Source organism: Erinaceus europaeus, chromosome 19 (assembly GCF_950295315.1).
Source record: "Erinaceus europaeus chromosome 19, mEriEur2.1, whole genome shotgun sequence".
Classification (NCBI taxonomy): domain Eukaryota; kingdom Metazoa; phylum Chordata; class Mammalia; order Eulipotyphla; family Erinaceidae; genus Erinaceus; species Erinaceus europaeus.
The window spans coordinates 57,484,818-57,505,769 of NC_080180.1; the positions used below are offsets into that span (position 1 = coordinate 57,484,818).

The 20,952-nt window shown below is 45.1% G+C and overlaps 1 protein-coding gene across 1 annotated transcript in view; it reads right to left on the reverse strand.

Annotated features, from left to right (window-relative positions):
• The window catches only part of HHIP (hedgehog interacting protein), a 92,665-nt gene that overhangs the window by 19,838 nt on the left and 51,875 nt on the right, over positions 1 to 20,952 (reverse strand). Inside the window, exons 5-11 of the mRNA XM_016190298.2 lie at positions 14,740 to 14,891; positions 13,472 to 13,645; positions 11,636 to 11,779; positions 7,251 to 7,372; positions 4,044 to 4,167; positions 2,914 to 3,044; positions 969 to 1,050 (exon numbers count right to left, since the gene is read on the reverse strand). Of these exons, the coding sequence (XP_016045784.2) occupies positions 969 to 1,050; positions 2,914 to 3,044; positions 4,044 to 4,167; positions 7,251 to 7,372; positions 11,636 to 11,779; positions 13,472 to 13,645; positions 14,740 to 14,891 (929 nt within the window). The remainder of the gene's footprint in view (positions 1 to 968; positions 1,051 to 2,913; positions 3,045 to 4,043; positions 4,168 to 7,250; positions 7,373 to 11,635; positions 11,780 to 13,471; positions 13,646 to 14,739; positions 14,892 to 20,952) is intronic.

Below are 20,952 nucleotides of genomic sequence, written 5' to 3' on the forward strand. Positions count from 1 at the left end.
TCTTTGCTTTCTTTTATAAGCGGGAACGGGGAGAGTAAGGGAGTTTGCTATCAGTTTGTTATCTCTCTGCTTGAGATATCATCTTTAAAGAATTAAAACATTCAAATCTTCCTTTTGCTGAAATAAGGAAACGACTTGGTTCACTTTTGTTCTGCCCCAGGAGTCTGCATGAGAGCTCTGAACTCTCAGCTGGTTTTGAGATGAGGCCTAAATGCTGAACAGCCAATATAACTCCTCCTGATGATCTAGTAAAAGCCATGATATGCAGCTGTCATGTCTATGATGCCATTTCTTTTTTTTTAAATTTTTTTAAATATTTATTTTATTTATTTATTCCCTTTGTTGCCCTTGTTGTTTTATTGTTGTAGTTATTATTGTTGTTGTCATTGTTGGATAGGACAGAGAGAAATGGAGAGAGGAGGGGAAGACAGAGAGGAGGAGAGAAAGATAGACACCTGCAGACCTGCTTCACTGCCTGTGAAGCGACTCCCCTGCAGGTGGGGAGCCGGGGCTCAAACCGGGATCCTTACGCCGGTCCTTGTGCTTTGCGCCACCTGCGCTTAACCCGCTGTGCTACAGCCCGACTCCCTATGATGTCATTTCTATCTTTCTTGGAAAACAAAACGAAAACAAAAACAGGAGGTCTATTTCTCAACATGAGATCTGAAACCACGCCCTCACACTGCAGGACCTTTCACTGACTTCTGTCTGAGAACCCCATGCTGCTCTCAGATAGCAAGAGTGACCTGAATGAGTCTTTGCAGTGGGGCTTCTAACTGGTGCAGTGGACAATTGTGAACCAAAGTGGACGCCCCCTTCAGGAGACACTTAGCATATGGACCACGCAGAAGCAGCCATTTTTATTGACTGCCAGCTACCATTCGTTCACTGCTAACTTGAATACACTCAAGCAACATGGAGAAACATGACTTGATTGCAAGGAATATATTTTTAAAAAAAGACCTCACCTTTTGGGATCTACTATTTTGTAGAGTTTTCCATTGTTAGTGTGGGTCATACTTTTACTACTTGATAGAATGTAAACTTCACCTGTAAAGCAAGAATGCAAGTTACTATTCAGTGTTACAGGGCTTTAAAATTTTTTATTATCTTTATTTATTTATTGGATAGAGACAGCCAGAAATACAGAGGGAAGGGAAGATAGGGAGGGAGAGAGAAAGAGAGACACCTGCAGCACTGCTTTGCCACTCGCAAAGCTTTCCCCTTGCAGGTGGGAACCACAGGCTTGAACCTGGGTCCTTGTGCACTGTAACATGTGCGCTCAACCAGGTGTGCCACCACCTGGCCCCTTAGGGCTTCTTTACTTCCAATTGCCTAGAAGATATTTTATAGAGATAGTTCTTTTATGTATTTTAGACCTATCTACACACTCACCTGCCTATCCACTTTCCCGTCCATGCATCTACCCACCCATCAGTCCATCTGTCCACCCATCCATCCATCCATCCATCCACCCACCCACCCATCCAACCTGTCTACCAACTATTACTACCTGAGAGCAAAGTCTTGAAATATTAAAATAATTTAATCACAACACGTAAATATTCATCACTGCCACCAATAATTTACTCCTAACTTATATTTTAAATCAGTTTACTTATAGCATGTAAAGTATATTACAGAGGACTTAGGTCTGAAAATATATCTTCCTGCCTATTTTGAGTGGGTAGGAGAACATCAAGAGAAAAGTACTTGTAAGATGTTCTCATTGCTGTGAGAAGAAAAGAACAGATTGGATGTCTCTCCTGTGAATCATTATATTCTCGTGGTTCTGAAAGACGTGTCATCATCCAGGAATCTGTGAGGCCCTTGATAACCCAGGTGAAGCAAGTGTAACTATTTCTGCTGAATTTGCCATCTGATGGTAGGAAAACTAAATCTGCACATTTAGAGAAACTATTCTGATTTAAGTGGGATATAGGGTTCTTTCTTCTTAACCTAGAAATTGACCTGCAAGGCAAAGGGAGAATAATAACCCTGGTTTGGCTGGATGTTTTGAAGGAGCCATTTATCCTTGTAGCTTAAAACGAGTAGCCTTTCGAGGCCTTGGTCATTGATATTCTATTTCCAGCCTCCTTTTTGCCTGTTCAGGATGCATCCATTTTGCAGCTTGCCAACAGGTCTATGTGTGCTGCCTCCATATCAGAAGGAAGAAAGTTGTTTCTACCCTAATGGAAAGGGCTCTCTAAGTGTCCTCCTGGACAAAAGTTCTTGTACAAATTTAATGGCCCAATGGGCAAAAAGTTGCAAATTAGCAAAGAGGATAACGCAAGAGCCATTTAATGTGTTTCCAGAAACAGAGATGTGTGGAAATTACAAATAGAACACATGAAGCACGGGGCTGGGCGGTGGCGCACCTGGTTGAGCGCTCATATTATAGTGTGCAAGGACCTGGGTCTGAGCCCCCAGTCTCTACCTGCAGGGGGAAAGCTTTGTGAGTGCTGAAGCAGTGTTGCAGGTGTCTCTCTTTCTCCCTATCCCCCCCTTTCATCTCAATTTCTGGCTGTCTCTATCCAATAAATACATACAGATAATTAAAAAATGTATAATAATAAAAAATGACTCGGGTTCTTTGGAGAAAGGCTTCTAGACACCCAAGCTTTTTCTCAGTCCACAGGACTCAGAAATTTCTTTTGTTGCTACCTCCCCCTTCCCTGCTATGTTACTTTGGTTTGTCTGAAGTGGAAATACAGTCACATGACCACTCTCCCCCAGGTAAATGGTCCCTGGATGATAACACGCAGTTGAGCCCTAATTTCTACAGCAGATCATCTTTATAGTGTGTTATGTTTCTAACAGACAGAGGGGGAGATTCTTCTACTGCTTCATGGCAGAACAGAGCCTACGAGGCAAGGAGGGAGAACAGAACTCAACAGACCATTTGTCCAATACCTAGTTCATCTTCTCCAAATCCCAGGAGATGGCCTGCAAAGTAACCTCGACAAGAGCCACTGTTGCCAAGACAGAGTGGCTTCTCCTGCCATTGTTTGCTCACGGGACTTTGTTGGAGAGTCAAGAAGTTCCTGCAAAACAAGCAAACGAACAAAAAACCACCATGACCCTACCGTGATAACATACTTTTGCTAGAGAAAAAGAGAGAGAAGGAAATGTTCAGAATCAAACTCACAATAAGTACGTTTTGTGCCATGGACCTGGCTTCTAATAAGGATGAGGGGAAGGAAATCGAGCCCATACTGCGTGTCAGTACTCTGAAATTCCCACGCGGGGAGAATAGGTCTTAAAGAGAGTGTTTCATTTGGTGGAAGACACTGAAAGTACCTGAGTAGGAGAAAAGCCCTCCCCTTCATCCAGAGAATGTTACTTCCTCTCCAGGACTAGATTCCAAGCGGGGCTATTTATTAATGAGAGAGAGAGAGAGATAGAAAGAGAGAGAGAGAGGACAGAGGGGAAGATGATGGGGTCAGTACACTTTGCTAGTTCCTTTTAGCAACCAAGCATATCCGCTGTGTCATATGCCTGAATGCCAGTCTTGGGAAATGAGATTCTACACTTGAATCTCACTGTAGAGTTTCTTACAGCCAGCCACAACATGACGTCAGAAATTTCAGCTAACACTGAATGTCACTGAATTCCTTTACTTTGGCAAGTGGAAGTTTTGTCACCAAAAAGTCCAGATAATTTGTTGTTGTTTTTTTTCCTTTTCTTTTAAATCTTAACCTCTCTAGACAATTTAGAAAATGTTGACACAACTCACAGAAAGCAAGGGGGAAGAAGGGAAGACCCTGGATGTTATATACCAAGCCCATCTAAAGACTCCTCTGCCCTGAAGAGTTGTTTTTATGAACTTGATTTAGTCTGTTCTAAAGTGTCTCTTATAATGCTTACTAATGAAAATATCAGACTAGGGTTCTACAGGGAAAGAAGGAACTGAAAAATAAAATGTGTGTGTCCTAAATCTGAACCCCAAGGGGAGAGGATCGTTTGAATGATCTGTGGCAGCCTGCCAGCTAATCAATAATATGTGTCCTTGGCATTTAAAACAACAGTGTGGGGAAACGTACCCGTTCCGGTCTCCAAACACGTAACTTCCATACAGCCTTTCTGACTGGCAGCCTCGGTAAACAAAGCCACCAACCAAAGGCCCGTTACTGAAGGGCTTGAATTCTAAAAGGGAGGGCTCGCTTTCTGCAAAGGAAGAAACACAGCATAAGGTCAAAGGAAACATGTTCATAAAATCAAAATGAGATAGGCCTGGCAGCAATTATTACAGTCATTAACTCTGACTCTGGAACTTATCACACAAGAGGGGTCCTTGCTGCAGATCTAGGGTGATATTCTTACAATTTCCAAGATAAACCAAAATCTCCATGGCATAACAACTGGGGAATTTGGGGAACCATGGTTTTCGGCCTTAGAACAAATAGACTTTAAACTAATAAGACTTTGAAAATTTTTTTTACTATTTTTATTTATTTATTGGATAGAGACAGCCAAACATTGAGGGAGAAGGGAGAGAGAGAGAGAGAGAGAGAGAGAGAGAGACCTGCAGCATTGGGACCAGGGGCTCAGTCCTGGGTCCTTGCACATTGTAACACGTGTGCTCAACCAGGTGCGCCACCACTCGGCCCCAAGACTTGAAGTTTCTAATGCACCTTTCACTAGGGTTATCACCGGGGCTTGGTGCTGGCACTGTGAATCCACTTCTCCCAGCAGCCACTTCTTCCTTTCTCTCTCTCTTTCTTTCTTTCTTCCTTTCTTTCTTTCTTCCTTTCTTTCTTCCTTCCTTCCTTCCTTCCTTCCTTCCTTCCTTCCTTCCTTCCTTCCTTTCTTGCTTTCTCTCTTTCTTTCTCCTTCTTTTTCTTTCTGTCTTTATTAGATAAGACAGAGAGGAGTTGAGAGGAAAGGGGGAGGTAGAGTGAAAGAAACACAGACTTGTTTTACCACTTGTGAAGCAAGCCCACAGCAGGTGGGGAGCAGTGGCTCGAACCTGGACCTTTGAGCCTGGTAATGTGTGTGCTTGACCAGCCCCCATACTTGATTTTTTCCCCATAACATGGAATTTTAAAATTCTGCATAGATTTAATATGCTTCTGCATATATTTGGGTAAGATGAGCCAGACTGATCTCAAGTTATATCAAATGTTAACAGTTCATACTTCACTGATAATAAAAGTAGAGTGCAGTCAATTTCTCTTTAAAATTGATTATTTCTCCAGAGACAGGGAGAGAATCCAGAGCACCATTCAGCTATGGCATACGCATTGCTGAGAATCAAGCCAGGGGCCTCATTCATGCAGGGGAGATAGCAGCACAATGGTGATGCAAAACGATGCTCATGCTTGGCGTCTCTCTGAGACCCCAAGTTCAATCCCCTGCATCCCAGAAACCAGAACTGAGCAATGCTTTTGTAAAAAAAAAAATAAATAGGTAAATAAATCACATTATCAGTTGGAAAAGCTCTGTCTTTACTCAGGTAGTGTCATTAGTTTAGTTTCTCAAATTGTGTGGCAGACAGAGCCTATCTCAGCCATTGCTCCTAAATGAACGTGCTCATTGTCAGGGATCCCAATATTCCCACGTGTGTCATTCAAGTGTGTGTGTGCCGATCCCAACGGGAAGCAAGCTAAAGGCAGCTGCAAATTAATCTGAATGACTTTCTGTGTGTTTAACGTCAGACACATTATTACCAACAGGCGGTGTTTTAGGCAAAGGCACTAGTGGCAAGGCAGTCATCATTAGTCTGCCCCACCCCTCCTCCCATGAGTTGATGGTAAATGTATTATTACCAAACAAAACCTACAGCAGAAGAGGCACACTGCGAATTAGCAGGCTGCTGAGAAGCAGCATGAGCACATGAAGAAGGTTATGAGCTCTAGTCAGCTGCCTAGGTTCAAGTCTCCACCCAGCCACTTGAGGCTGCAGGACAGTGGAGAGCTTTGTGTCTCTGTTTCTTCACGTGCACATCACAACCCATAACACAACATGTCACACAGGGCCGATCTGTCAGGGAAATGAGCACAGTTTGTAAAGTGCTCACTGCAGGGACTGGCATGGGGTCAGTGCCATGAATGTGGTTACGGAGAGGGGGTGGTTGGGGTTATCTACTTTATTGAGTTATAACGGACAGAACTGTAAGATTTTTAAGTATGCATCCTGTAACTTTACGCACACACACACATGCACACACACACACAGACGGTGAAAGGATTCTATAGATATGTTTTTAAAACATACTGTTGGGCTGTGAATACTGTAACCAGTTTCAGCTGAGCCTCAATTAATGTGATTATAGAATCTAGTTTAATGTGTAAATGTTGCCAAAATTCCATCAAGCTAGTGACTCATTAGATTTTTCTTTCAAACCACATTATTCTTTGGTTTGGCTTTTATAAGATACACACACACACACACACACACACACACACACACACACACGAATATCTTAAAAAAAAAAAGCAAAAACTGGCTACCACATGAACTAACACAGCTGCTTCACTCCTGGTGCTGAATAAATATCTCTATTGAATGGGTAAATAGAAAAAGCCATCAATTTAATAATCTCAATCCACCATGTTCCTAAGCCATAATAATATGTGATATATTGCTTCCTCCACAAGGAGTCAATACTTTAAAACACTGCAAAGTATTAAGGCTTTTTAGACTTCACTATTATCCAATCTTATTTTTATATGCATTTCTGAATACTCCAGTAATCACACTATTAAAAATAACATCTCAGTGTCCCATTTGTGTGACGTGAGTAAGCAACATGTTTTTATAAGTCTATTACTTTGTTTTCTCTAAAATAAACACCTTTAAGGTTACATTCTCATTGGAAACACACCATTTTCCTATTTGCAGAGCCCAGTGCGTCGGTGTGGAGAAGTGTCTTTGCTTTAACACTTGTTCCCCTCCGCCCCCCGACATAAGATGGTAAGACAAGTTCTCCCTTATGTGTCACATAAATAGACGTCATTCATCTTGATTCACAGATGAGTAAAATATAAGCTATGAACTTCTGAGGATCTATGAACTTGGGGGAGACCTACAGAGCACCATTCAATCCAGGGGGAAGGTAATTAACCAGATGGAACCCCGAGGGCTTGTAAGAACCTCCAGCCCATTCCAACAGCAGCAGCTGCCTCCTTCACCACCATGAGGCCAAGCTTTGCATGATTTCCCAAGCGTTTCTTTTTAGCAGAAACCCTTTCCCCTTCAATTAATTTACTAAAACAACAACAACAAAATTAAAACTATGCTGCACGTACCATAGTCTTTCCCCTTTATAATCTGCAGGATCCTGGCAGATGACCTGTTCTTTCCATTGGAGTCTGAACAAAGTATTGTCAGGTTGATGTTTACATCAGTGGGTTGTCTGTCCACAGCACATCTGCATAACAAAAAAGAGACGCCCATTCATCTCTGTCCAGAAAGCCCTCACCAAACTCAGGAGGGCGAACCCCAATGGAGGCATCCTTTGTGGGCTGACCTGCATCCTGTGGGCTGTTTAGTCTGGATGCTGAGGAGACTATGGAAGGGGACACTGGTGGATCTGTCTGCTCTGCAGAAACTTAGGGAGCTGAGGGAGATTTCTTATCTGCCTTTGCCACCTCTTTTCATTGTGAATGTGCCACTCTGGCTTAAAATGCTGATAAATCTCTTCAACATGACACGCCATCCACCAGTAAAATGGTTAACAATCAAAAGCAGTAGCAACTCGAATCTATAACAAGCACTATAGTGTGATGCTGGCTCTGTGTTTCTTTTTTGCATTTGCTCCATTCTCAGGGTCAGGCAGCTCTAACAGCAAAGTGTGGGCTCATGTGGGGAATGTAATAGCATGGGGCACCTTCAACCACTGAGGTCTTTAACATGGACTCTCGATTTCATGTTCACCTCTCAACTCAGGTGGGGATATGTCTGGGGCTTAAACATTGTCTGCAATCTGGATGGTGGCGCCCGTTTCTAACTTCTTTACCACTGCATTTCTGCCACTTCGTTCAAAGCCAGGAATAGATGAGTCAATATTATTGAATGCTTGGGTCAGGAGAGGAATGGAGCTGAACTACTGAAGTTCTCACAAATGGGCGGGTGGGGGGAGTTGTCTTGCTCTGCTCTGGGGTTCTCCACCTTCTGGACCAGAGGATTGTTTTGTTTGCTTGTTGGTTTGTTGGTTAATGGGGGAGTTAAGAAGGAGAACTGTCCCAAACATTCCAGAAAGTTAACTGCCTCTCTGCCCTCTACCTACAAGATATCAGTAGCCTGATTCCTCTTCCCAACTGGTGAAAACCAGAATACTTTCTAGACATCAGCAGATGTCCTCTTGGGGGAGCGAAGTGGAGGGGGTGGGGGGAAAAGCATCCTGTTGAGAATCAGTATTTCAGTCCTACAAAATATGCAAATGATTTAAAAACCAAAGCAAAGCATCCGGACCTATCTGGACCGACATTTTTTTTTTTTAAATTTAACCCGAGCACTGCTCAGCTCTGGCTTACAGTGGTGCAGGGGATTGAAGCTGAGACTTTGGAGTCTCAGGCATGAGAGTCTGTTTGCATAACCATTATGCTATCTACCCTGTGCCCTGGACAGACTTTTAAGTAAATCAGAAAACAAGTAAATCTCAGAGCAGGGCCTGCAGAGCAAGAAACATTAGAGCCATATAACAGCTATTGAAACCACAGCAACAATGAATCAAACAAAACAAAAGCAAAAAAAGGATCTCCAGTGGGCTCAGAAGGATCCCATTCCTAATGGGGAAGTTATAAACCTGACCTGCCGGAGATGGGCTAGTGGTTCTGTGATGACAGTCCCTTGATTCTGCCCTTTACCTCAGTTTGCACACAAACTGTGATGCCTGGCAGGGCTCAGGACTTGGGCCTGCTCTGAGGGGAACTAGACTCCTGCAGGTTGAGAACAGCTGTGTGTAGACTTTGCTCTGGAGCATGGAGAAAGTGTGACTGGGGAAAAAGAGTTCGGTCTGTGTCTAAGTCTGGAAGAAAGGACAAGGTCTTCCAAAGTGGTGCTGCAGGTAAGAGGATGCCTAGCTCTGGCTCAACCCCAGCTCCCCCAACAATCACGCGGCTCTTCTCACATGTTTTTTTCCCCTTTGCATTTGTGCCTGTGTGTGCATGAACCTGTGTGTGTATTTGTGTATGTGCATCAAGGAATCGGGATACTTGTGCCGGTCCTTGCACTTCATACCACGTGCGCTTAACTCGCTGCGCCAACGCCCAGCACCCAATCCTTTTGTTTTGCAAAAAACAAAGTCTGACTGTGAGAAGGAGCCTGTAAGATAAGTGGTGGAAACAGCTACTATGTATCTCTCGCCCAAGTACACAAAACTCACCCCACCCAGAAGGGCCGCTACTATAATCTGTGAGCTTTGGTGACAGACAGGTGTCAACACAGGTTCATCAGTTACAACAAACAGTTCAGGAAATGATAGAGGGCTGGTGGGAGGCCTTTGTATGTCTGCTCATTCTCGCTGCAAAATTAAAGCTGCTGTAAAAATCAGTTGCAGCCAGGGAGGTGGCACAGTGGGTAGGGCATAAGACTTGGACCCCTGGCATTACATATGCAGAGTGACACTATGACACTTCTCTGTTTCACTGAAAAGTAAAGATTTCAACATTTAAAGTCTTGGGGGGGTAGGCATTGGCACACATGATTGAGCACACATGTTACAATGCATAACGACCCAGGTTCAAGCGCTTGGTTCTCTTCTACTTCCCCTTATCCCTCTTTATCCAATAATAAATATATATTAAAGTCTTGGGGGGTACCTCATTCCAGCTCTCCAAGAGTACTGACAAGAGGCAGACATGAGCTCCTGCGTGCAAGATACTTAGCCCAGCACTTTACACCAGGGTACTTGGTCAAAGTCAGCTTTCCTCCAACACAGTGATTGTGTTAGCTGCTTTCTGCATGACTAAACCTCCCTCTGCTGGAGAGGCCCTCTTGGAGGGAGCCAATTCTCTCCTTCAGCTCTCTGGGAGGTGAGGCAGCCGGGAGCCTCACCCCTCCTCAGCATCCTCCCACCCCCTGGGGAGGTGGCATGGCAGTGCCAGGGCGCTGCTGGTGACTCAGGCTGGTGGACTTCAAAGTGCTGCCTTTGGTGGTATCTGTGCGTTCTGAGCTGGAAGAATGGAATGTGAGGGTTTCCTCCACATCCTGAGCCCACCTTAAGTAGTCCCTGCCGCTTGGATTTTAAGATCTGCCCGAGATGCCAAAAAGGAAATGAACTGTAGACTTGGGCTTTGATGGGGTGGAGATGAAGGGCAGGAGGGATTATAAAAATAAAAAGTTCGAGAAATACTCACCTTGCACATAGTGAACACTCAATAAACATTAAATAGCAATAATAACTTAGCTTGTAAATGAATGAATGTGGCCAGATATCCCTTAGAAGGAATAACAAGTCCACAGATTGGGGGAGGTTTCTCCAGAGAAATGCTATATTCTGCTTCCGGGTATTCTTACCCCCCCCCACTCTACTTATTTCCTGGTACTCCCTACAGTTAGTTCACAATAAACAGTCAATATGAACTGCTTTAGCACTTGTAAAAATCAACTCAAAATGGTTAATATTTGGCTGAATTCTTTACAAACGGGTGTGATGGTATCAAGAAGTGAAGCTAAGCTAAGGAGAACTGGTTTACTGAAGCCCACCAGGCGCACTGGCTGCTGTATTTTGGGGCTCCATCTATGACTACTGTTGTTATTATTTTTATTTAATTAATTAATTCATTTATTTATTGGATAGAGACAGCCAGAAATTGGCGGGGGGGGGGCATAGAGAGGGAGAAAGACACCTGCAGCCCTGCTTCACCTCTCTCGAATCTCTCCTCCTGCAGGTGGGGGTGGAGGGGCTTGAACCACAACCTTGCACATTGTAATATGTGTGTTCAACCAGGTGTGCCACCCAGCCAATATATATATATATATATATATATATAAAATTTTTTTTTGGTCACTAGGGTTATGGTTGGGGTTCAGTGCTTGCATATCTCCAGTGTTCCAGGGGGCCTTTGTTCTTAATAGAGGGTGAGAGGCAGACAGAAACAGAGAGAAGGAGAGACACCTGCAGCTCAGTACTATAGCAAGTGAAACTTCTCTGCATGTGGGGGTCAGGGGCTTGAACCCAGGTCCATGCACATGGTAGTATGTGATCTACTGGATGAGCCACCACCCAGCCTACTTCACGTAGTGATCTTTGTCCTGGCAAGGAAGCTGTCACCACCTCCATTGCTATCGAAGGGGTATGGGAATTTACATTTAGAAAGAGGCTTAAGGAGACCAGTTAAAGCACTGGCTTCAGTAAATTACATTGAATCTAAATCAAAAGGTTTGCTGAGGCTCTGAACGGTCCAGCTTGAAGTCTTCATCACTACACTTCTCCAAGAGTGTTCGGCTAAAAATAACCCTGCAAACTGCAGACATCTGCCCTGCTCCTTGTCTAACCTCCCTTGCGCAAGCTGCTTCAAGCCAAGAGGAGCCTTTGGATAAGGAGCAGGTGTGTGTGTGTTTGGGGAGGGGGGCACCATCTCGGACAAGGCTTATGGCTGCTCTGTGTCGCGACGTGCCCTCTGATCCCTTGTCCCTCCTGAGTACCAGCCCGCCCCCGGGGCCTGCAGAGGCCAGCACAAGGTCTCACCTTCCGGGGTCATGCAGCCCATGGGCAAACACCTCGGGCGGCTGGTTGGTGCTGTTGAAGTGCGGGTTGCTCCTCGGGATGGAGTAGGGCGCGGCACATTGGTCGGTGTCTACGTCCAGCCGCAGCACGGAGCCTGTGAAGTCACTGAGATACGGAGTCACCGGTGAGTGCTTTCTGCTGGGGGCTCTGTTCACCTGAGCCAACCTGGGAGTGTGCTCTGTGCACGAGGCTCAGGCAGTGCCACGGGCAGAGCACAGATGCTCAAGTCTGAGGTTCTGAGTTTTATCCCTGGCACTGCACATGCCAGAGTGATACCTTGGTTCCCTCTCTCTCTCTCTCTCTTTCCCCCATTAATAGGAAGGAATGAAAGAAAGAAAGAAAGAAAGAGAGAGAAAGAAAGAAAGAAAGAAAGAGAGAAAGAGAGAGAGAAATAAAGAGAGGGAGAGAAAGAGAGAAAGAAAGAGAAAGGGAGAAAGAGAGGGAGAGAGAGAGAAAGAAAGAGAGAGAGAAAGAAAGGAAGGAGGGAAGGAGGGAGGGAGGGAGGGAGGGGAGAGGGCTGGGAGACAATATAATGTTTATGCAAAATACTTTTATGTCTGAGGCTCCAAGGTCCCAGTTTTAATCCCCAGCACCACCATAAAGCAGAACTAAGCAGTGTTTTGGTCTTTCTCTCTCTCTATTTCTTTGTGTGTGACTCTCTGTCATTAAAATTGAATAAATAAAATATATATATAATTCACCCAGGGCCAGCAGGTAGGATGTGTGCCTTGTGCCACACGGAGGGGTGCTGCGACACTAGGGGAAGCTCCAGTGCTGTGATGTCTCTATTTACTCTATCTCAATATTAATAATTTTTTTAAAAATAAAGAATATAATGACCTGGGAGAGGTGACATGTGCCTGCCTGACATCCCAGCTCTGCAGGAAAAAAAAAAGTTTCATCTCCTTATCTGAGGGGGAAAAATGGATTAAAGTTGCAGTTTCAACCATGGGGAATGAAACCAAGGCCTGTTAGTTTTCAGACAAATTGCAACAGCAAGACACAGCCCCACGAAGGCTGAAGCGGCCTGCACTGGCAGACTGCTCTTCTTGTTAAAGAGCTTGTGATTTCTGAACGAGAGAGAGAGAGAGAGAGAGAGAGAGAGAGACACTGTTGAGCTCTGGCTCACAGCAGTGCTGGGAATCGAACCTGGGACCAGGGGCTTCAGAGAGAGAGGGAGACATACCACAACACTGTTGAGCTCTGGCTCACAGCAGTGCTGGGAATCGAACCTGGGACCAGGGGCTTCAGACATGTTAAGTTCTGTGCTCAGTCATATTGAGCATCTGATCTCTTTATTTTCACATGTCCAGGTATTTGAGTCCCAAGCCTCCATGGGGCCACCTTGGTCCACAGGTGCACAGCACAAACCCTCACGGTCTGAGGACATGGAGCTCTACTGACCTAGCAATATGACACCAGCCTACCCGTGAGTCCCTCTCTATTTTATGCCTGCAGACACGGAGGCCCCAAGGGGCAGACTGCACCAGTGTGATGTGAATCAAACATAGTTATCCCCTGTTCACTCATGATTCCTCTGCTTTGACTCTTCATGGAGAGAGGCACACAGAGAGGGAGAGGCACACAGTATAGGAGCTTTCCCAGGTTTCCTAGCACCTCCCATGTGAGACAGGGGTTCGAACCTGGGCTGGGCACATCATGACAAAGCACATGCCCTCCTGAGTGAGCTATCTCCCCGGCGCTCACAGATGGTCTTTAACTCGCTACTCTGCCCCACGCTCCCGGCATGTCCCCCGTGTGGGCCTAGAGAGGGAGCTGTCAGACGGTGGTGCTCACCTTAGTCCGTCCATCTCTTCCATGTCGTCCAGAGTGATCATCCCATCCCCGAGGATGACATACAAAAAGCCGTCAAGGCCAAAGAACAGCTGGCCTCCCAGGTGTTTCCGATGGAGTTCCGCCACCTCTAGGAACACCCGGGCTGTCCTGGGGTCCGCCTGGTGGGGGTTTTTCCTGCATCGTGAGGAGGGAAGGAAAGCACCATTATTCCAACTGTGAGAAGAAGCCTCCACAAATGAGCAGCACATAGGAGGGAGTCTGGCCCAGGGGACAGGGGATCATGAGACAAGTCTCTTGTTTGGCTTGAGGGAAAACTATCAGAAAAAGGGGATCTTCTCTAAGCTTGGGGACCAGCAATGACATGGAAAGGCCATGCAGGGAAAGTGCAGAAGCCACCATTCTCTCAGTTCTCCCTATAAAACACATCTGGGCTGGGGGCCAGGCAGTGGCACACCTGGTTAAGTGCATGCATTACAGTGCCCAAGGACCCAGGTTCAAGCCTCTGGTCCCCACCTGCAGTGGGAAAGCCTCCCAAGTAGAGCTGTAGATGTCTCTGTCTCTTTCCTTCTCTACCTCCTCTTATCCTCTCAGTTCCTGTCCCTATCCAATAATAAATAAAATATATAAATAATAAAAAGAATATATATATATATATATATATATATATATATATATATATATATATATATATATATATGCCGTTAATAGGATGGAGGCTATGATTTCATAATTGCCACTATGGAGGGTTCCAACCGCCGTGACAGCTGGCAGTGTTAGAGGCAGTGGGTGGGTTGTACACATGCATATTAACATGTACGCAGAAAATTCAACTTTAAAAATGTTTTCCTTGTATATTTTATCTATTTATGTTATTTATTAGAGGGAGACAGAGAGAATTCAAGAAGGAAGGCAGAGACAGACAAAGAGAGAGACAGACACCTGCAGTGCTGCTTTAGCACTTATGAAGCTCCCCACCTCCCCAGGTGGGGCCTGAGGGCTTGAACCCGGGTCCTTGTGCATGCTTATTTGTGCTCCACAGGATCTGCCATTGCTCAGCCCCAACTCTTAAAATCTTATAATCTTGTAAACCAACGTTAAGCCAATTCAAAATATTCTATCAAGATAAACGCTATGATAATAGTCCAAGAATGACTGATCACTGCCACCTGAAGGGTGATTACCCATGAAGGTGCCTGGACCAAAGCTCGAGAAGCCACGATAAGAAAATGTGAGTTGAGATCCTGGTGCCTGGTGCAGGCTGGTGGTACCTGGATACTGTGTATTCCACGACTCTGAGAATGTGGTCATGAGGCCCGATAGCCCACCGCTCTTGGTTGGTGGTATAAGCCACATAGAGCTTTCCATTCTTCTTGTAATTGGGGTGGAATGCAAGGCTTAGCAATCCTCTTTCATCTCCGCCCTGCAGTCAAATGAAAACCACAAAGAATCGCGAAGTTAATTATGTTCTTTATTATGTCTCCGCTGGAACCCTCAAAGAGTCCCCTTCTTTCTTCTGGGTAATCTTTGCCCAAACTCTTTTCTTCTCTTCCATGCCCACTGCACAAAAGAGGATTATAAAACATTTCCCACTGCGGAACTCTTTAAGGACTAGAAGAAGACAATTGTCTCGTGCGGTGGTTATCTACGTACAGACTTTTGTCAAGTGATTTGTGTGTGTAATCTTGGAAAGCAGGGAGACAAGTTGAAGTGCTGTGGGGAATTCTTTGCTGGGTAACTAGGTTGCTTGTAGTTGGTAGATGCCAAATCAAAAGGTTCACAATCAGCAGTCACTTCCAATCCAAGTCTCCCAAACCTAAAACTCAGTGTGGGCTGCCAACTCTCACTGTCTTGGCAATCTGCGTAGAAAACAGTGGAATTGCTTGTGTAATATGTAAACCTTTGTTTTACCCCGGAGGCCTCTTATATCAGTTGTCACTACGATGGTGGTCTGTTCATCAGAGCGAGGTAATAAGCAGTCGTGGCCAATCTGCATAGAGACACGGTATTTTTACATGTCTACCTTCACTGCAGCGTTTTTGTTTGTTTGTTTGTTTTTCCCCCCTCTACAGAAGATGGAGAAATGAGAGAAGAGTTGAGAGCTAGGGTTGGGGCAGGGGGTTAGGAGAAAAATGTTCCAGAAGAAAAGGGACACTAGGAAATAAAAGAAAAATCCCAAACAACTTTCATCTGTTATTATATGAATGTCAAGGATCGTGTACATTGGGCATGCCAAATGCTGCAACAATTAAAACACCATCATGCTCTTAAATAGAAAGACATCTTATCTTTATTTTCTGCTCACTCAGCTTGCGGAAATTCAGTGGGGGTCTCAGCATTTGTTTTATCCCACAAGTAGTTGAGGAACTGCCATAATGAAATCAAAGTACCTCAAGTTACCTAAACCCAAGACTTCACATTCATAGCCTAGTAGTCAGCGAGCCCATCCTCATGACTTAGCTCATGGGATGAAGAACACGATTTAGAAATTAAATGCTAAATCGGTGATGGCAGGTCGGCAAGCTAGGCCATTAAGCAACTCATCTCCTGTGGCAATATATATATTTATATATTCCTTAGAAGTACTGACAGAGTTGGGGGGTTGGGGGGGGGTCTTGAATGCTGCCACTTCCTTGCAAACTTAAGCCCAATAAGGAATCCGTTTAATTCTCTTATCTCCCATGATAACAAGTGTGATTGACAAGAGAGAGAGTTGTTTGCAGTTTTATTCTGTGTGAGTTTGAGGACTTACAAAATTTTAAGCACAGACATTCAATTTTTAATGAGCAGAATTAATTTTCTCATTTAGATAAACTTTGCTTTCAGATATATACCAACGGAAGTGGAGGCCCCCACACTTGAGCACTATATAGACAAAAAAGGAAAAGATGGTTGCAGATATACTGGAATTACCAAATTATTATTCAAAGGTTGTTCCCCCCCAAAAAAAAAATCAACTTCTTTATTTTCCTATGATGACATGCTTGATTTTAACCAAAGATCTGACCTTTAATCTCACTGAGGAATTATGATTTACACACGAGGCTCCATTTTGGGGGGGCTGTTATGATGATTTTTGCTATCGGAGTGATATTATTGCTAGCTTTCTCCCTAGAGCTTCCTTAAGCAGACATCTCCTGCCTTTCATTGAAGGCAGAGAAAGCTGGGATGTGTAGTCACGATTCAACTGTAGGAAAACTACACACATTTAAACCCTGATGGATGGGTAAGGAGGCCTAGGGGGATTTAGCCTGTGATTAACTCCTCTTCCAAATTATTTCCCTGTAAAACTATGGCCGCAGGGTAAGTACCACGCTCCCACTTCACCGATGTTTGTGTTCCGCTAAGAAGCTTTTGTTGAAAGTAGTTCTTTTGTAGTTTCTAACTGAATCATCTGAAATTCAACTTGAGCTGGATAGCAGCATGCTTTAAAACTGCGCTAGTCTGCTTTTTAGGAAAGTCAAATCCATGGCGCAGAAAGGCAAATGGGAAAGAGACTTAAACAAACTCTCCATTAGAGCCTTGCCTGCCACACAGTGGATCTGGGGACATCACTGACATTTACTCAGGTGCCAGATAGGAAACAGAATGAGGCACTGGGAGTAACACTTTTAAAAATATTTTTTAAATGTCAGTAATTTTGAATTTTTCAGGCTATTGGATTTCTTTCTTGGATTCATCATTTCACATAAGTCTTTTCGTCAACTGCCAGGTATGAAGTGGCCAGAAGTCGTAGCGCAGAAATATTTTTCTCAGCAACAGCACAGAGTCATAACATGTAAACGCTTTTGAAAACCATACTGGCAAAAATGTCTAACAGTTACGTACACATCCCAGAGTCTCAGCCATCGCTATTTGTTAGGTCTCTGTTTTCATTTGCACTGTTTTTGCAGACAGGCCCTCCCACGTGTGCAAATTCACTATTTTTTTTTTTTTGCCTCCAGGGTTATCTCTAAGGCTTGGTGCCAGTGCTATGAATCCACTGCTCCTGGAGGCTATTTTTTTCTATTTTATTGGACAGGACAGAGAGAAACTGAGATGGGAGGGGAGAGAGGGAGAGGGGCACAGGGGCAACTACAGACCTGCTTCACCGCTTGTGAAGGTTTCCTCCTGCAGGTGGGGAGTGGAGGCTCAAACCTGGATCCTTGCCCGTGTCCTTGCACTTCAGACTATGTGTGTGCTTAAGTGGGTGTGCCACCGTCTGCCCCTCCCCCCTTTGGCCACCGCTGTATTCAGATAGAGACAAACAAAGAGAGGGAGAGATCCTACAGCACCAGAGCTTCCTCTGGTGCCGTAACACCTCTTGTGTGGTGCCTGGGTTTGAACCTGGCCTGTGTGCATAGCCAGGCATCCATCCTACCTGGTCAGCTAGCTTTCCTGCTCAGAAGTTGGCTTTTAAAAATCTGTCCTCTAGCACTGCTCCTATACACGATGATGGACCTAATATGAGGGTGAGAGTGTTTTATAGACATCTATCTTGGTGAGATGAGAAGTTGTATCTGTGTGCCAACAACTGTCCTGTTAACCACTAGCTGCCCAATTCAAAACAGAAAAGAAGAAAAGGACAAGTGACACTGAATCGAACCATGAATCAGAATTTTTTTTCCACGTGAACTCTTAGACGCCACAGATTATTCAATAACACTTTTTTCCCCTTAAGATCTTATTTGTTTGTGAGAAAAGTGGGAGAGAAAAAAACCAGACATCACTTTGGCACATGTGCTGCCAAGGACTGAACTCAGGACCTCTTGCTTGAGAGTCCAGTGCTTTATCCACTGCGCCACCTCCCGGACCACTGGTATATTACTTTCACGGCCTAAAATCTGTAATAAGTGGGTTTATTTTTTTTCTACCTTCTTTAAAAAAAGAAAGAAAGAAAGAAAGAAGGAAAGAAAGAAGGAAAGAAAGAAAGGAAGGAAGGAAGGAAGGAAGGAAGGAAGGAAGGAAGGAAGGAAGAGAGGCTGTCAGGAGAGTGAAATAGTAACGGGCTCCCACTCAGCTTGAATGCCCTTTCAGAGTCACCCCATCGGCATGGCATTGGTGGCTCAATGGCAGAATTCTCGCCTGCCAGCGTCAGTCAATCTACACAAAGTATGTCGCTGACAGATCCTGACAGTGTTACCTATTGAAAGCTGAGCTGTTGGCAAATCTCAAGTAGCCCTTCAAAGGCACCTCTGCCTGTGAGGTCTCCGTCATCTCCAAGACTACCGAAAAGTAGGTTGGTTGGCTCTGGACCAGGGTGAGTGGAGGCCAGAACCCCAGCCCTCTATGCCTCTGTCAAGAGCCTTCTGGGGGGAGGGGCAAGTTAAGTGCACCTAATACAAAGCAGAAGTATCCTGGTTTGAGCCTCTGGTCTCTCACCTGCTGTGGGGGGAGGGTCCGCTTCACAAGCAATGAAGCAGGTTTGCAGGTGTCTATCTTCCTACCCCCCTCTCTACCTCCCCCTCCTCTCTTAAAAAATTTTTAAAATAAAATTATTTAAAATAATAATAATAGGGAGTTGGGCGGTAGCACAGTGAGCTAAGCGCAGGTGGTACAAAGCGCAAGGATCGGCTTAAAGGTCCGGGTTCGAGCCCCCGGCTCCCCACCTGTAGGGGAGTCACTTCACAGGTGGTGAAGCAGGTCTGCAGGTGTCTATCTTTCCTCCTCTCTGTCTTCCCCTCCTCTCTCCATTTCTCTCTGTCCTATCCAACAACGACGACATCAATAATAACTACAACAATAGAAAAGGAATAAACAAATATAAAAATTTTTTAAAAATAAGATAATAATAATAAAGAGCCTTCTCCTGGACACGGCCCAGCCTGAAAGCCTGAGCGCTGGCTCTCGGGGCCATGACTGGCCACGATCAACCTCTCCAGGCTCGTTTTCCCTTGGGCTCCCTCCATGCCCTCCCCCACCCATACTCTGTGTCTACAGCTGCCATCCATGGACCTGAGCCCAGCCCACATCTCCCTTCTCCACCTGCTTCATTCTCTGATATCTTAGCCTTAGAGGCTCAGCAGGAAGCCCAAGTACCAAGGCTACTGACCCTGCATCTTCCTTGCCCCTCCCCATCCACCCCATATTGTGGGCAGATATAAGGAATAAAAGTCAAGCTCGGGGCCAGGGGTTGGTGCACCTGGTTCAGTGCACACACTACAGAGCCCAAGAACCTGGGTTCAAGCCCCTGGTTCCCCACCTGCAGGGAGAAAGCTTCACAAGTGGTGACGCAGAGCTCTCCCTCTCTATCTCCCCCTCCTCTCTCATTTTTTCTCTCTGTCTGTATTATATATATATAAAACTTAAAAAGCCAAGCAGGAGTCAGGCGGTAGTGCAGCAGGTTAAGCGCACGTAGCACGAAGTGCAAGGATCCCAGTTCAAGCCCCTGGCACCCTTACCTGCAGGGGTGTCACTTCACAGGCAATGAAGCAGGTCTTCAGGTGTCTATCTTTCTCTCCCCCCTCTGTCTTCCCCTCTTCTCTCCATTTTTTCTGTCCTATCCAACAACAATTATAGCAATAACAACAACAGTAAAACAACACGGGCAACAAAAGGGAAAATAAATTTTTAAAAAATTAAAACAAAACAAAACAAAACCAAGCTCTTGGGGAAATGTCAACTCATGGAACCATTTCTAGTGAGCCTCTAGAGGGAAAAAAAAAAATCAACCTCTGGTGACCAGCTGAGCCACGCTGGCTGAAATGGTAGACAAGCACAGAAATAAAATGGGGGCAGGGGGCTAGGTGGTGCCTCCTCAGAGATACCTATGATTTACCAAGCGTGAGGACCCAGTTCAGGCCCCCAGTCCCCACCAGCAAGAGGGAAATTTTAAGGTTGTGGAGCACTGTTGCAGGTGTCTCTCCTCTCTGTCTTTCTCTCCCTCTGTCTCTCAGTTCTATGAAAAAGGATGAACAATTGTGGCCATCAGGAATGGTATAGAGCCATGCGGCCGCTGAGTTCTAGTGATAAACCTGGGGGCAAAAGGAAAGGAGAAGGAAGAAGAGAGAGAGAAAGCGGAAGGAAAAAGGAAGAAGTGGGCAAGTTGCAGAAGCATTGTGTTCCAAGAGGCCATGCCTTCAGAAGAACACTTTTATTTCTTAAAAAATATTTATTTTTTTATTACTGCCACCAGGGTTTTCACTGAGGCTTGGAGCCTGCACTGATGACTACACCTCTCCCGGTAGCCATTTTTCCTTTATTTTTTTGATAGAACAGAGAGGAATTGAGAGGAAAAGTAGAGACAGGTAGAGAAAGGGAGAGAGACACCTGTAGCCCTGCTTCACTGTTTATGAAGCTTCCCTCCTGCAAGTGGGGACTGGGGGCTTGAACCCTGGGCTTTGCGTGGTGGTAACGTGAACACTCAGCTGGGTGCACCATCACCTGGTCCTGGCCTGCTGCCTCTAGGAGCTTGTGATGACAGATGAGTCCACTCAATGCAGAACAACCTTCCTAGGTGCTGACTAGTAATCACAGACCCACTGCAACCTTTCCAGGCCTTGAGA